This window comes from Macaca fascicularis, chromosome 16, assembly GCF_037993035.2.
Source record: "Macaca fascicularis isolate 582-1 chromosome 16, T2T-MFA8v1.1".
Lineage (NCBI taxonomy): Eukaryota > Metazoa > Chordata > Mammalia > Primates > Cercopithecidae > Macaca > Macaca fascicularis.
Window position 1 is genome coordinate 73,576,708 of NC_088390.1, and position 13,334 is coordinate 73,590,041.

At 37.4% G+C, this 13,334-nt stretch overlaps 1 protein-coding gene across 14 annotated transcripts in view; it reads right to left on the minus strand.

The window, feature by feature from the left end:
• HELZ (helicase with zinc finger) overlaps positions 1 to 13,334 on the minus strand; it is a 178,206-nt gene that overhangs the window by 72,483 nt on the left and 92,389 nt on the right. For all 14 annotated transcript variants that reach the window (XR_012426037.1, XM_045374538.2, XM_045374535.2 and 11 more), the window contains 4 exons: positions 6,342 to 6,520; positions 5,140 to 5,258; positions 3,842 to 3,987; positions 1,066 to 1,213 (listed from right to left, as the gene is read on the minus strand). Coding sequence is in view for 13 of the 14 variants with exons in the window: in XM_045374538.2 (XP_045230473.2) it covers positions 1,066 to 1,213; positions 3,842 to 3,987; positions 5,140 to 5,258; positions 6,342 to 6,520 (592 nt within the window). In the remaining variant the exon portion in view is untranslated. The remainder of the gene's footprint in view (positions 1 to 1,065; positions 1,214 to 3,841; positions 3,988 to 5,139; positions 5,259 to 6,341; positions 6,521 to 13,334) is intronic.

Here is a 13,334-nt window from a genome sequence, read left to right on the forward strand (position 1 = left end):
CCTGATGTCACCGCAGGGCCACCAAGGCTTCTGGATTTCAGGCCCTGCTTGCCGCTTCCTGTCATCCCTCCCACCCATAATCACGGCTAATTCCTAGGTCAGTGGTTTCCAACTTGAGTGCAAAAACAACAAACGAGACCCCTAAAGTTATTTTCAATATTTCAAATATTTAAAGAAAAGTTTACCTTTTCCTAAAATTAAACGGCACAGACTAACCAAAATGTCAAGTTTGTTTTTGGCTAGGATTTTATCAAGTGAGTACTGATGATTTTTTTGTACTGACTTCTAACTACAGGCCCGTGAGCAATGTCTTAACGGAAAAATGAATTCCTACTACATCATAAAAGCCATTTCTTTGTTAATAATATGGGTAAAGCATGGAATTCAAGGGCAGTGGAGACTGGAGATCAAGAGCCATGCCCCCAATGCTCTGCCATCCTCCAGGTTTCCTCAAGTCCAGAATTCCACTCCCTCCTGACGGACAGAACCTGAACTCCAGGGTTTCTGGTTTGTTAGCCCCTGAAGACGTTGCCATTTTTTTGGTCTGCTGCCTGATCTGACCCTTCAAATACTCACATTCTCTCTAAACCTAAAAAGTCAGAAATTATAAGAGAATTATGTAAGTTGGAGCACATCATGGAATTGCAACATTGCTATCTGGGTCCATGTGATCTCTCTGGAGCACAGGATTCTGCAATTCAAGTTTTATTCATTTAAAATGATACCTCATTTGCATATGCACTATAAAACTTACTCAGAGTCTATTTTAGATACCTAACAATAATGATCTAATTGAGAACAATGTTGGTTTTTCTTTTGAATGAAATCATGTATTTTGTGTCTTACCATAAGACAAAATGTAAATCAAAGTTTTTGTTTCCCACAGGAGATCCATCTGAACAAATCAATGTTATACAAGAAAGAATAAACTTTACATACTATTAACATGTAAATGAAGTCAATATGCAATACAATGTCAACCCAAAACTTTAAATAAATGCTTAACAAAACCAGACGATGTGACTGAGGAAAATGTCAACAATTTTCAAAAAAGAATTAAGGTACCTCTGCATTATTATAAAAAGCTGTGCTATTTTTTTCTTGTACATCTTCTCCTCGTGCTGTAAAGAAAGTTAGTGGGTAGAAATCTTTGTGTGCTGGCTGCTTCCCACTGGCCATCAGTTTGCCCTCATAGAAAAGCTCAGAGGTGTAACTGTAGTAAAAGACAAAAAGAAAAAAGGGGGAAAATCTACATCAATATTAATTTCACCTATAAGAAAAAAAAAAGTCAATTCTAATAATATTGCCTTATGTCCATGATTAATTTTACTCCAATCATCTAATACTTATGATGCCAAAAATTTCTCCAAAAATAACAACAGTAGGGTCCTGGCGTAACATTGTTAAATGGAATGATTTTGGTAAGCTACAAAGCCAAAACAGGAAGAAATGATGACAGTTCAACACAAGATGAGACTTTATGAGGAAATTTGCTAGCCAGTATATTTCCTTGGTTACTATGTATTTTTATTTAAATGAGTCACATACAATCATGTACCACATAATGACGATTTAGTCAACAACAGACAGTATATATGATGATGGTCCCATAAGATCATAATACTGTATTTTTACCATACTTTTTCCATGTTTAGATATACAAATACCATTGTTTTATAATTACCTACAGTATTCAGTACAGCAGCATGCTTTGTACAGGTTTGTAACCTAGGAGCCAACAGGCTATATACACCATATAACCTGTATGTGTAGTAGGCTATGCCATCTAGTTAGTGTAAGTTCACTGTGACATTCACACAACAACAAAAGTGCCTAATGACACATTTCTCAGAATGTGACCCATGATTGTACTAATACATGCAAACACATAGATATACAGATGCTGAAACAATGTACACAACTGAAAGACGATCAAGCTGTAAAATGAATCCACTTTACTGATGAAGACACCATCTAGTACTTGACTCATCCGTGACTGCAGCAAATGACTGAAGACAATAGAAGAATCACATTTTGAGAGAGAGAATTCTATCTATCCAATTGCATTCAGGGAAACCTAAAAACGGTTTTCACATGGTTGACATAATCAATATTATTAAATTATACTACATTTTTTTACAGTGTTAAGTTTCTGGTCAGGGTAGTGACTGGAAAGGAGCACAAAGGGGCGTTCGGAGCGCTGGTCATGTTCTGCTTCCTGATCTGGATGAGGGTTACATGCTGCATGCAGGTGGTGACAATCCACTGAGTTGTTAAGATATATACCTTTATATCTCTTTATATTTATGCACACTATAGCTAACAGAAATCTTTTAAAACTTATTAAGTTTCATGGTTTTTCTCCCTCCCTTTCTTTCCCTTCTTCCTTTCTTTTAAAGCAGATTCCTTGTACAACATAGCCAAAGACATAAGCAAACCATCATGCTATTTGTCAATATATTTATTATAGCATGTAACTTTTCATACAGATTATATATTTGGTCACAGAAAAACATATGTATAGCTAACATAATCTAAAGTTTTGGTTTCCAGAATTGCCCTTGTGGTGTTATTTTATTTATGTGTGTGTGTGTATTTTTTTTTTTTCATCCATAGTTCCTGGCTCATAACTACCATAGCTCTTGTTACAGTCTTTTGTTATAATTTGGGTATGTCAGGCCCAGAATCTCTCTGACCTTCTCCTGCCTTCCTTTCATCGGCCCCAAAGCAGGACTCTAATCTTCCAGTCTTTTTCTTCTTATTTTTGTTTCTGAGACAGGGTCTTGCTCTGTCACCCAGGCTGGAGTGCAACAGTGTAATCATGGCTCACTGAAGCCTCAACCTCTCGGGTTCAAGAAGCCCTCCCATCTCAGCCTCTCAAGTAGCTGGGACCACAGTTGCGTGCCACCATGCCCAGCTAATTTTTTTTTTTTTTTTGGTAGAAAGGGGGTCTCCCTGTGTTGCTCAGACTGGACTTGAACTCCTGAACTTAAGCAAACTTCCTACCTCATCCTTCCAAAGTGTGGGTCTTAAGACCCTCCACAGAGAGGGTTCCGCCCTATACTCTGAGGGAAGAAATGCTGACATCACAAATCCTTCCATAAAAACCCAAAGAACTGGGTTCGAAAGCCTCTAGAAAGCTGAACATGTGGAGGTTCTGGATGGTGGCGTGCCCAGGGAGGGCATGCCAGCTCTGCACACTTTCTCCCACACCATGCCCTAGGCACTCTTCATTTATATCCTCTGTAATATCCTTGATAAGAAACCAGTAAACGTAAATAACTGTTTCCATGCGTTCTGTGAGCCACTCCAGCAAATTAAGTGAACCCAAAGACCCAAAGAGAGGGTGGCAGGACCCTCAACTTGAAGGCGATCAGTTAGAAGTTCTCAAGGCCCAGGCTTGTGACTGCTGGAGGGCTGGCAGGTGGGCAGTCTTCTAAGCCCTCAACCTGTGGGATCGGACGTTATTTCTGGATAGATGGTATCAGAATTGAATTGGAGGACACCCAGCTGGTGTCCCCTGCAGAACTGGTTGCTTATTTGTTGGTGGGAGGGAATTCCCTACATTCGATCATACAAGTCTTCTGTGTTAATTGTTGTGAGAAAGCAGAGGAAGAACATGATTTGAGTTTTTCCCAAAATAGCCCTACTCTGTGAAAAATTACAACTATGACTTTTGAAGTTTTCTTTTAAAGATATAAAATTAAACATAATTTGCAAGACAAGGGACACTATGTAAGTCTGTTGGGAATCATCTGTCCCTAGTAACAGTTCTGTTTTGAGATCCTTCCCACCACCAGACCACAGAAAGTATGACACGGAGGGGGCAGTTCACACCTACTTGATGATAGCTTCATGGGAGCGGTAGTTCTCACACAGGAGAATCCTACATGGGAACTCAGCAGGGTAATGCTCATAGAGTCGGTCAAGTAATGAAACGTGAAGGTTTCTCTCCCTGGCAAACTCGCTGTAAACAAAAGGACTGAGCTGTAACAGACAAACATACAGAGAAAGTTTAACTGAATATACAAATAGTATTTTTTAACCTACTTATAAAAAAATCCACCAAGCTAAAACTTCTTATATACCAAACCTCAACATGCTAAATGCTGGGACAAGCACAATCAGTAATATTTTCTCTGAACCATTACCTCTACTAAGAACTTGGCTAAAATGTCTAACTTCTCATTGCAGTTTACCAACACTAACCTAGAGTTTCTTTCTACACCTGACAAAGGGCTCCCCAGCATAATAATGAATAGCTACTACTTCAGTGATTCTAGGCATGCAACCCACTGCATCACTGAGGGAGTCTAACAGTTATTTCACTAAAATTGATTAATTATTTTAAATGGTGAGCTGGTAGGACATACAGCCTACCACTAAAAAATCATTTTTAGTAATTAACAAAACAATCCTCTTGATTGTATGAAGTATAAGGAGCCATTCATGGTTATGCCTTTTACCACTAGAGAGCAAAATTAAACTACTTTAGGCAAAGAAATGAAAACAGAATTTGTTCCTCTACATTTAACTCTCTCCTTGATGTCCTGACAGCTATATAGTAAGATGTAGGTCCAATCTTAACTGCAGCAGGAGAGAAAGAGCCCCAAACTGCGACCTTGTGAAACAGGTATCCTCATAGAAAAACTGTATTTCTCTTTCCTACATATAGATATTCAAATATATAAAATCACACTCTTTCAGATTTTGGCTATAATTTTTAATTAAGCCCTCTATTTCCTAGTTTTCTATTACACCAACAAAAATTACTCCTTCAGGTAAACAAATAGTAAAGTCAGGAGCTGGGGAATTACAATTCCCCAGGATCCTACAGGAATGATCATTTAAATTTTACTTCACAAAAAAAAGTAAGAATCAGATATTCATACTATAAAAGAACAGAACTTAAATAAACATGAAAATTATAACAGTGACAGACTATCCAAAGAAGAAAAAGAGTAGCAGAATAGTAATTTTTCTTCAGAAATAACAATATTTTTCACTATTAGTACAGAATTATTTGAAGTACTAAAGTTATAATGCATGGCATGATTTCATAGGATGTTTTAGAAATAGATTAAACATCAAAATATAATTAAAAGTTACTTTCAACACAGCAACTTAGAGGGCATTTACCTGCATGTGATCACCAGCCAAAACAATCCGAGTGTTTTGAGTTGCTAATGCTAGAGGCATAATGGTTTCACACTCCATGGCCTGGGCAGCTTCATCTAATAGAATGTGTGTAAAAAACCCTAGAAAGTACAGCATAAACACAGGATAGCATGCTAGAGCAGCAACAAAGGCAGAAGGACTATAGTTATCTTCTTTTCTGCTAAGTAAAGAGTTCAGTTTGCTAATACTCTAAGAGTAGTGAGTATTTTTATTTATTTATTTATTTTTATTTTTATTTTTTTTTGAGACAGGGTGCCACTCTGTCTCCCAGGCTGTAGTGTAGTGCTATGATCACAGCTCACTGTAGCCTCAACCTCCTCGGGCTCAAGTGATCCTCCCACCTCAGCCTCCCAAGTAGCTGGGACTATAAGCATATGCCATGAGGCCCAGCTAATTTTTGTACTTTTTTATAGAGATGAGGTTTCACTGTATTTCCCAGTCTGGCTGAACTCCTGGCCTCAAGTGCCTTAGCCCCCCCCTCAGCCTCCCAAAGTGCTGAGACTACAAGCATGAGCCACCACACCTGGCCCCAGATTGGTACTGCTTTTTTGATGATTAAGTTTTGCCATATTTGTCAGAACAACTTCCTGACATCTTACATCTGTACTTCACATAACACTAGTTTGATTTTACATAGCTCCTGTACTCAAATATAATAATCTTAATAGTATGCCATAATAAAACCTATTATAATTATCATCTCTACAGTATATAATGCAAAAGCATTTTATAACAAAAATCTGAGAAAAGTGTAAAAAAAAAAAAAAGAAAAATACCAACACTCTCCAAATTGGAATTCTTCATATGATCAATAATAAATACCATCTGACCAACTAGAGAACAAATGGAATAGCTGTCACTAAAATTAAACCAGGGGTTGGCAAATTTTTCTTCAGTAAAGAGCCAAACTATATATTTTAGATTTTGTGGACCATATAATCAATCTCTGCTGCAACAACTCAACTCAGCCACTGTAACACAAAAGCATCTACAGACAATAAATAGGTAAATAAATGAGCATGGTTGTGTTCCAGTAAATAAAACTTTATTTACAAAAACAGGCAGTGAGCCAGATTTGGCCCACACACTGTAGCTTGCCAATCCCAGTCTAAACTGAATTCATAAGCCCTAAAATTGTGAGACTGTGTCTTGAGTCAGCATACCAGGTTCAAGGTCCAACTGACAGAGGTACTGGGAAGTATTCAATGTAACAACCACCACTCGATGTTTAAGAATATCTTCTTTCTGGGGCATCTGAAAGGTGGAATGTGCACTTGAGATCAAACAGTACTGATGCACAACTGGGTGGACAGTCTTTACCCAGCGATTTCTGAAATATACCCTGGAAAAGAAGAAAATATTTCTGATTTACATTTACTAATTTCTTAACAGTATCTAGTTATTAAAATACCGACATTGTTATTTTAAGACTGCAACATATGAAAAGTAACAAATGAATCTGATAACCATTAGCATTCTATTGAATTAGAATTTAACATACAACTGCCACTATATCCACTGTGACTCTCTACCAAAAAAATGACATAGAAGTATATGCAATTCCACAAAATAAACGCCTATTTTTAAGTGCTCACAGTAATCTTGCAACAGAATCGTATAAACATAAGATTTATAAGCATTACAGTTTTTTAAGTTCAAAACATTCCCATTCTGGAATTACCTTTTTCTAGACTGTTCTTACAAAAATACACTGACTCCTATTTTAACTATTTATGCTAACAAAAAACAGTGAATTGCATACTTATAACAGGAATTCAAAGGTTATTTTCATTTTATATTAGACTATATTCTTATACCTATACTTAAATAGACCTCTGAGGTTCTGGAAATTTAAGAATAAATTTAAAATTTGAACAACTGGAAAGTCTAAGTACTTCCATTATTTGCAAAAGAAAAATATTAATAGGCCTCATGCAATAGATTATTAAAATGGTACAGAAATTACTCATCCATCCATCTACTCATCCACCCACCCATCTCTAACCTACCCAAGTAACAAAGATTTTTTAGGTATCTACTATGCTCCAGCACAGAGGCAGATCACATAGGGCTTGTGAGCAATCCTTGGGTTTACTCTGAGTTTGATGAAAAGCCATCAGAGAGTTCCAACAGGGCAGTGACACCATACGACTTATTTTGTTAAAGGACTATTCTGTTTCTCTGGGCAGAACATATACAGTGGGGGTGGACAGTGGTGTGCTGGTAAATGTTTAACACCTAGCTCCTGGGCTAGGAAGAGGAGGGGATTTTGGTTTGTAGTGTTTGCTGATTTGTGGTGTAAAATTGTCATGGCGATTTCAAGCTACCAGCATGTCACTGAACGTGAACCTGAGAAGTCGTACACATGATTAGCTCTAACAAACCAATACAAGTTGGCTCCAATACAACACTGAGCGGCATGGAGGAAGGAGCAGGGGGTGGAAGCAAGGAGACCAGTTACAAGGTTACTGTTAAGACTGCAGACAAGAGCAGATCGTAGCTTGGACTAGGCCAACAGCAGAGATGTGACAATGGTCAGATTCCCTAGACATTTTGAGAGTAATGCCAACAGAATTTACTGATGAACTAGAAGTGGAATTTAAGAGAAGGAATGATTCCATGCCTCTGAAACTGGATAAATGGTGGTGGCTTTTGCAAAGGTGGTGAAAAAGAGGAATGGATTTGGGGTGGGAATTGAGAGTTTCGTTCTGGGCATATTCAGTAGATATCCAAGTAGATATATCCAGTAAGCAAGGCAATACATAAGTATGGAGTTCAGAAGAATGCCTGGGGCAAGATAGCTACAATTGGGATAATACTAAACCTTGAGACTAGATGAGATTAGAGAATAAAAGTAGATTTAAAAAAAAAAAAAAAAAAAAAAAAACCTAGTGGAAGGAAGAATGACTGATGGACCACTCCAACATTCAGAGGCTGGGAAAGGAGACTGGGAAGGAACAAAGATATAGAACTCTGGAGAGCGTGGGGTATTGGAAGTAAAATGAAGCAAGTGTTTCAGATAGAAATAGATAGGAATAACTGTGTTAAATGCTGCTAAGAGGCTTAAGTAAAATGAAGACTGACCACAGGACTTAACAGCAAGAAAACCAATATGATGAACCTCAATATGATGGTTTTAGTGTAAAAGTACAGATGGAAATCTGATTAGCTTGAGCTTAAGAAAGAAAGAGAAGAGAGGAGATAGTGCCAGGGAGTACATATAGACAACTGTCTAGATAAGTTTTGCTTAAAGGCATGCAGGTCAGGTGAAGGTGAGTTTTTGTTTTTGTTTTTTTTTAATAAGACAATAGTTTATTTTCATGCTATATAAAGAAAAAACTATGGAGGAAAGAAGAAGCTGTGTATCCAGGAAAGGATGAGAGCTCATTCACAAGTAGAGAGGTTGGTCCCTAGAAAAGAAAAGAACAGTTTAGAATGGGAGGGAAAGCAGTTATTTAGGAGATGCAAGTCAGATGATCTATCAAAGAGAAGATGTGGGCATTCTCTTCTGATGGCTTCTACTCCATCGGTAAAATTACAAAGATCACCAGATGATTGTTATTTTCATCGCTACTATTCCTCTTTCCTAGTTAGGAAAACCGAAGCCCAAAGAGCTTACAGCCAGGATTTAAACCTGTGTTCTTCCCCTCTCTAAGCTTCATTTCTTATTTCCAAAATGAATATAATAATTCAACTTCTCAAGGATTTGGGGAAATTAAATGAGATAACAGATGTATAATATGTAGCATAATGCCTGGCAGCACCAACAAACCGAAGCCCCCCACTTCCCTTCACCCACAGCAAAGCTGAAACTAAAACCAGCATTTCTAAACACTCAGTAAATATTCAATGTACACTGCGCAAACGCAAAAAGGTAGCATCATGATATGAATATAGGCAATCAAAACAATTACTTAAAAGATCTGTTGTTTATTCCATCTAAAAGCACATATTGTGTGAAATATTTTATTTAATAAGTCATCATATGGAACAAAAGAATAATTTATACGCAGCTTCTAAAAAAGTAAGAGCAAAATCTGGTGCTTAATTGGCATGCCTTCAGTTAGTCTAACATTTTGGTAACAATTTCCTTTTCTCAAAGAGCCACCATTTGTTACTAGGCTCTTGTCTCTTACTTTGTGTTAATGTTTCTCAATTTTATGGCCTCTGCACATTTTATGAAAGCAATCTTAAATTATTTTTGGAAGCAAACCAAAAAGGTTTTTAAAAGAGAATTATTAATATTTTGGCCACGCACGATGGCTCACACCTGTAATTCCAGCACTTTGGAAGGCAGAGGTGGGTGGATCACTTGAGGCCAGGAGTTCAAGACCAGCCTGGCCAACATGGCAAAACCCCATCTCTACTAAAAATACAAAAATTAGCCTGGCGTGGTGGCATAAACCTGTAGTCCCAGCTACTTGGGAGGTTGAGGCACAAGAATCACTTGAACCCAGGAGGTGGAGGCTGCAGTGAGCTGAGATGACACCACTGCACTCCATCCTGGGTGACAGAAAGAGACTGTGTCTCAAAAAAAAAATTTTTTTTTAATTTAGAATGTAAAATAAAAGGCCGGGCACGGCTCATGCCTGTAATCCCAGCACTTTGGGAGGCGGAGACGGGCGGATCACGAGGTCAGAAGATCGAGACCATCCTGGCTAACACGGTGAAACCCCGTCTCTACTAAAAATACAAAAAATCAGCCAGGTGTGGTGGCGGGCGCCTGTAGTCCCAGCTACTTGGGAGGCTGAGGCAGGAGAATGGCGTGAACCCGGGAGGCGGAGCTTGCAGTGAGTGGAGATCGCGCCACTGCACTCCAGCCTGGGCGACAAAGCAAGACTCCGTCTCAAAAAAAATAAATAAATAAAAAATAAAAGAGTAGTTATTTTTACTGTCTGATATTAATTACTAAGTAACTTTCTGTTTCTTTGTTTTTCTTAGACATTGGAATTCTATTATAGTAATAAATCTTGCAAATTGCTATTAAAAGTCAACTTTACTGATTTCTTAAATAAGAAAAATAAAAGTCTTAAGTTGATAATCATTTTTTACTAAAAATCACATCAAAATATGTTTTAAATTCTTCAAACCAAAATTGAGTTCACTTTTCCATTTTTCCTTCAATTCAAGACCACACTTGAAAGTGATAATTTGGTGAGGGGGGAAATTTTACACAATGGAGATAATCTAGACTTGGCAGAAGAATTACAACCTCTATATCGTAAGCTATGTACAATCATTTTCTTCAAAAGGCAAGCACTGGCTCACACAAAAACATCTCTGGATACATCAAAGTTAATCATGAAAAAAATCCTCATTATTTCTGATCCTGGCCTACCTGTCTAAATATCAACTTACTGGTAAGCAAATACTAAGGAAAAACTAGGCAGTTATGAGCCACATTTTAAAACTAAAATTCTACCCATCCCCCAGATGAACTATTAAATCTGATAGCAGAATAAAGGCATTTTCAGATATGCAAAAGCTAAAAAATATTACCTCCTATGAACTTTGTCAGAAGGGTTGAAAGCACTAGTTAAGGGTGTGTAAAAAAGGATGTGCACCATCAAAACAAGGTAGAAAATCAAGAAAGAGGAAGACCTAAGATCCAGGAAATGGGATCTAATATAGAAGAGAAGAAAAAGAAATTCCAAAATAATGGCAAAGAGAAGTGTCAGCATAACAAAGAACAACCAGTTCAGAAAGGAGGAGCAAGTGAAATCCAGAAGGGGAGCTTCCAGGAGAAAAAAACAGCACTGACAAATTATCTAAGAGCTGTGACAATAAAGACCCTTGTTTCAGTAGGTATTTACAGAGTCACTTAGGGTATAAAGACCTGATTAGACGTTCAAAGAAAATAAAGCAAATGAAAAACAGTAAGTATTAATGCTAGAACAAATCCAAAAACATATATACATATTATTTGTTAGGAGCAAATAATTTACAGGATCATCATAATAAAAACACTAAAAATGAAGCTACCATACACTCTGGGAGGCCAAGACAGGCGGATCACCTGAGGCCAGGAGTTCGAGGCCAGCCTGGTCAACATGGTGCAACTCTGTCTCTACCAAAAACACAAAAGTTAACTGGGCGTGGTGGCGTGTGCCTGTAATCCCAGCTACTCAGGAGGCTGAGGCAGGAGAATCACTTGAACCCGGGAGGCAGAGGTTGCAGTGAGCCCAGAGAGCCCCACTGCACTCTATTTTGGGCAACAAAGCAAGACTCTGTCTCACAAAAAAAAAAAAAAAAAAAGCTACAACAGAAAGTCAACAAATATCCAAAATCAAATTAAGACACAGCAGTTGATATATGTGTGTTTATATATATTTGTTATATATATACACATATATAATTTGTATTTTATATTTTATATATTTATAATTTGTATACATAATATACACACACATATATAATTTTTATATATTATGTTTATAATTTAGAAAAATGGAAGTATCAAAAGAAACTGCTAAAAAAGTCAAAAATTCCCTTGGGAATGATACTTGGTGAACAGTGGCTAGGTTAATTGAAAAAAAAAATTTTTTTTTGCTCTCAACTTTAAATACAACATGACCTTTTGTAATAGTGTATACATGTGATTTCCTTTAATAAACATAAATACTAATCTAAAACAAAAGCTAATTATTTGAATCATTATGGGGAAAATAATTACCAATATTTGAATTTAACTTCTCACTTATAGGTGGCTTTTTAAAATTAAAATTCTCTAGTTTCTCTTGTTTAAAAAGAAACTTTACTTAAATTCTCATATTCTCCCAGTCACTGTCCAACCTCTCCCCTCCTTTCACAGCCAGGCTTCTTTTTAGAAGTATTATCTAGATTGTCCTCTCCAGTTACCAACCTCCTACTCACTCCTCTACTCATTCAACATGGCTTACCTTCCATCTAATCAAGGGACATAAACAACTTCCACATCACTAAATCACACGGATGTTTCCAGGCCCATCGAGTTACCTGACTTGGCAGCATGCAAAGTTCCGCTGCTGCTCCCTCCCAGGAACTCTCCCCTCAGCTTCCATGACTCAAGCTTTCTCTGATTCCCTTCTAACTCTCCAGCCCTCCTCTCCCCTGACAATCTCATCCATGCCCACGCTTCAATCACCACCAATACCCTAGTGACTCACACATTTTCTCTCTCCAGCCAAGACCTCACCTCTGAGCTCCAATGAGTATTTCATTGTAAAATTGAAGGAAAAAAAAAAAAGGTGGTTTTTCAAATTATTCATTTATACAGTATGGATATTTGTTCCCATCAAAATCTCAAGTTGAAATGGAATCCCCAATGTTGGAGGTAGGGCCCAGTGGGAGGTGTCTGAATCATGGGGGCAGATCCCTCATGAGGGGCTTGGGCCATCCCCTTGGTGATAAGTGAGCTTTTGCTCTGAAATCTGATCTTAAAAGTATATGGCACCTCCCACACGCACACTCACTCGCCCCTGATTTCACCATGTGACATCCTACTCCCCCTTTGCCTTCCACCATGACTGTAGCTTCCTGAGGCCTCCCTAGAAGCTGAGCAGATGCCAGCACCATGCTTTCTATAAAGCCTGCAGAACCATGAGCCAACTAAACCTCTTTTCTTTATAAGTCACCTAGTCTCAGGTATTTTTTTAAAGCAATATAAAAACGGCCTAATATCATCAACTAACTCCAAGCACCTGTTTTTTCCTCAAAGGAAAAAAAAAAAAAAGAAAGAAATTAAAGTTCTAAGTCTCACTGCTGACTTTTTCACATTTACCTTGGAAAGTTACCTCAAGTTGAAGCTAGTAAGAATACAAAGCTTGACCGCTGAGCCAATTTTCTTGAAAGTATAATATTCTAGTCCCAACTTTTAAAAGATTTTAAAATATTCTCTGCACTTTCATTTTGTGCAACATTTAAGTTAGACACTGTGTAAAAGATTATTTAAAACACAGCTAACATTTTTTAAATTGGAGAATTGACAGTAACAAGACAATTTCAAATTCACAGTATAAAATATAATACCAATTAAGAAATTTACATATTTTCCAGAAAGAAATCAATCCACATATCCCACATGAATTATAAGAGAGAGTCTGGTAATATATAATTTTAATTCACTAATTTTATTCATGTAGTAAATTTATACACAACAAATAATCCCCAAAATGTCA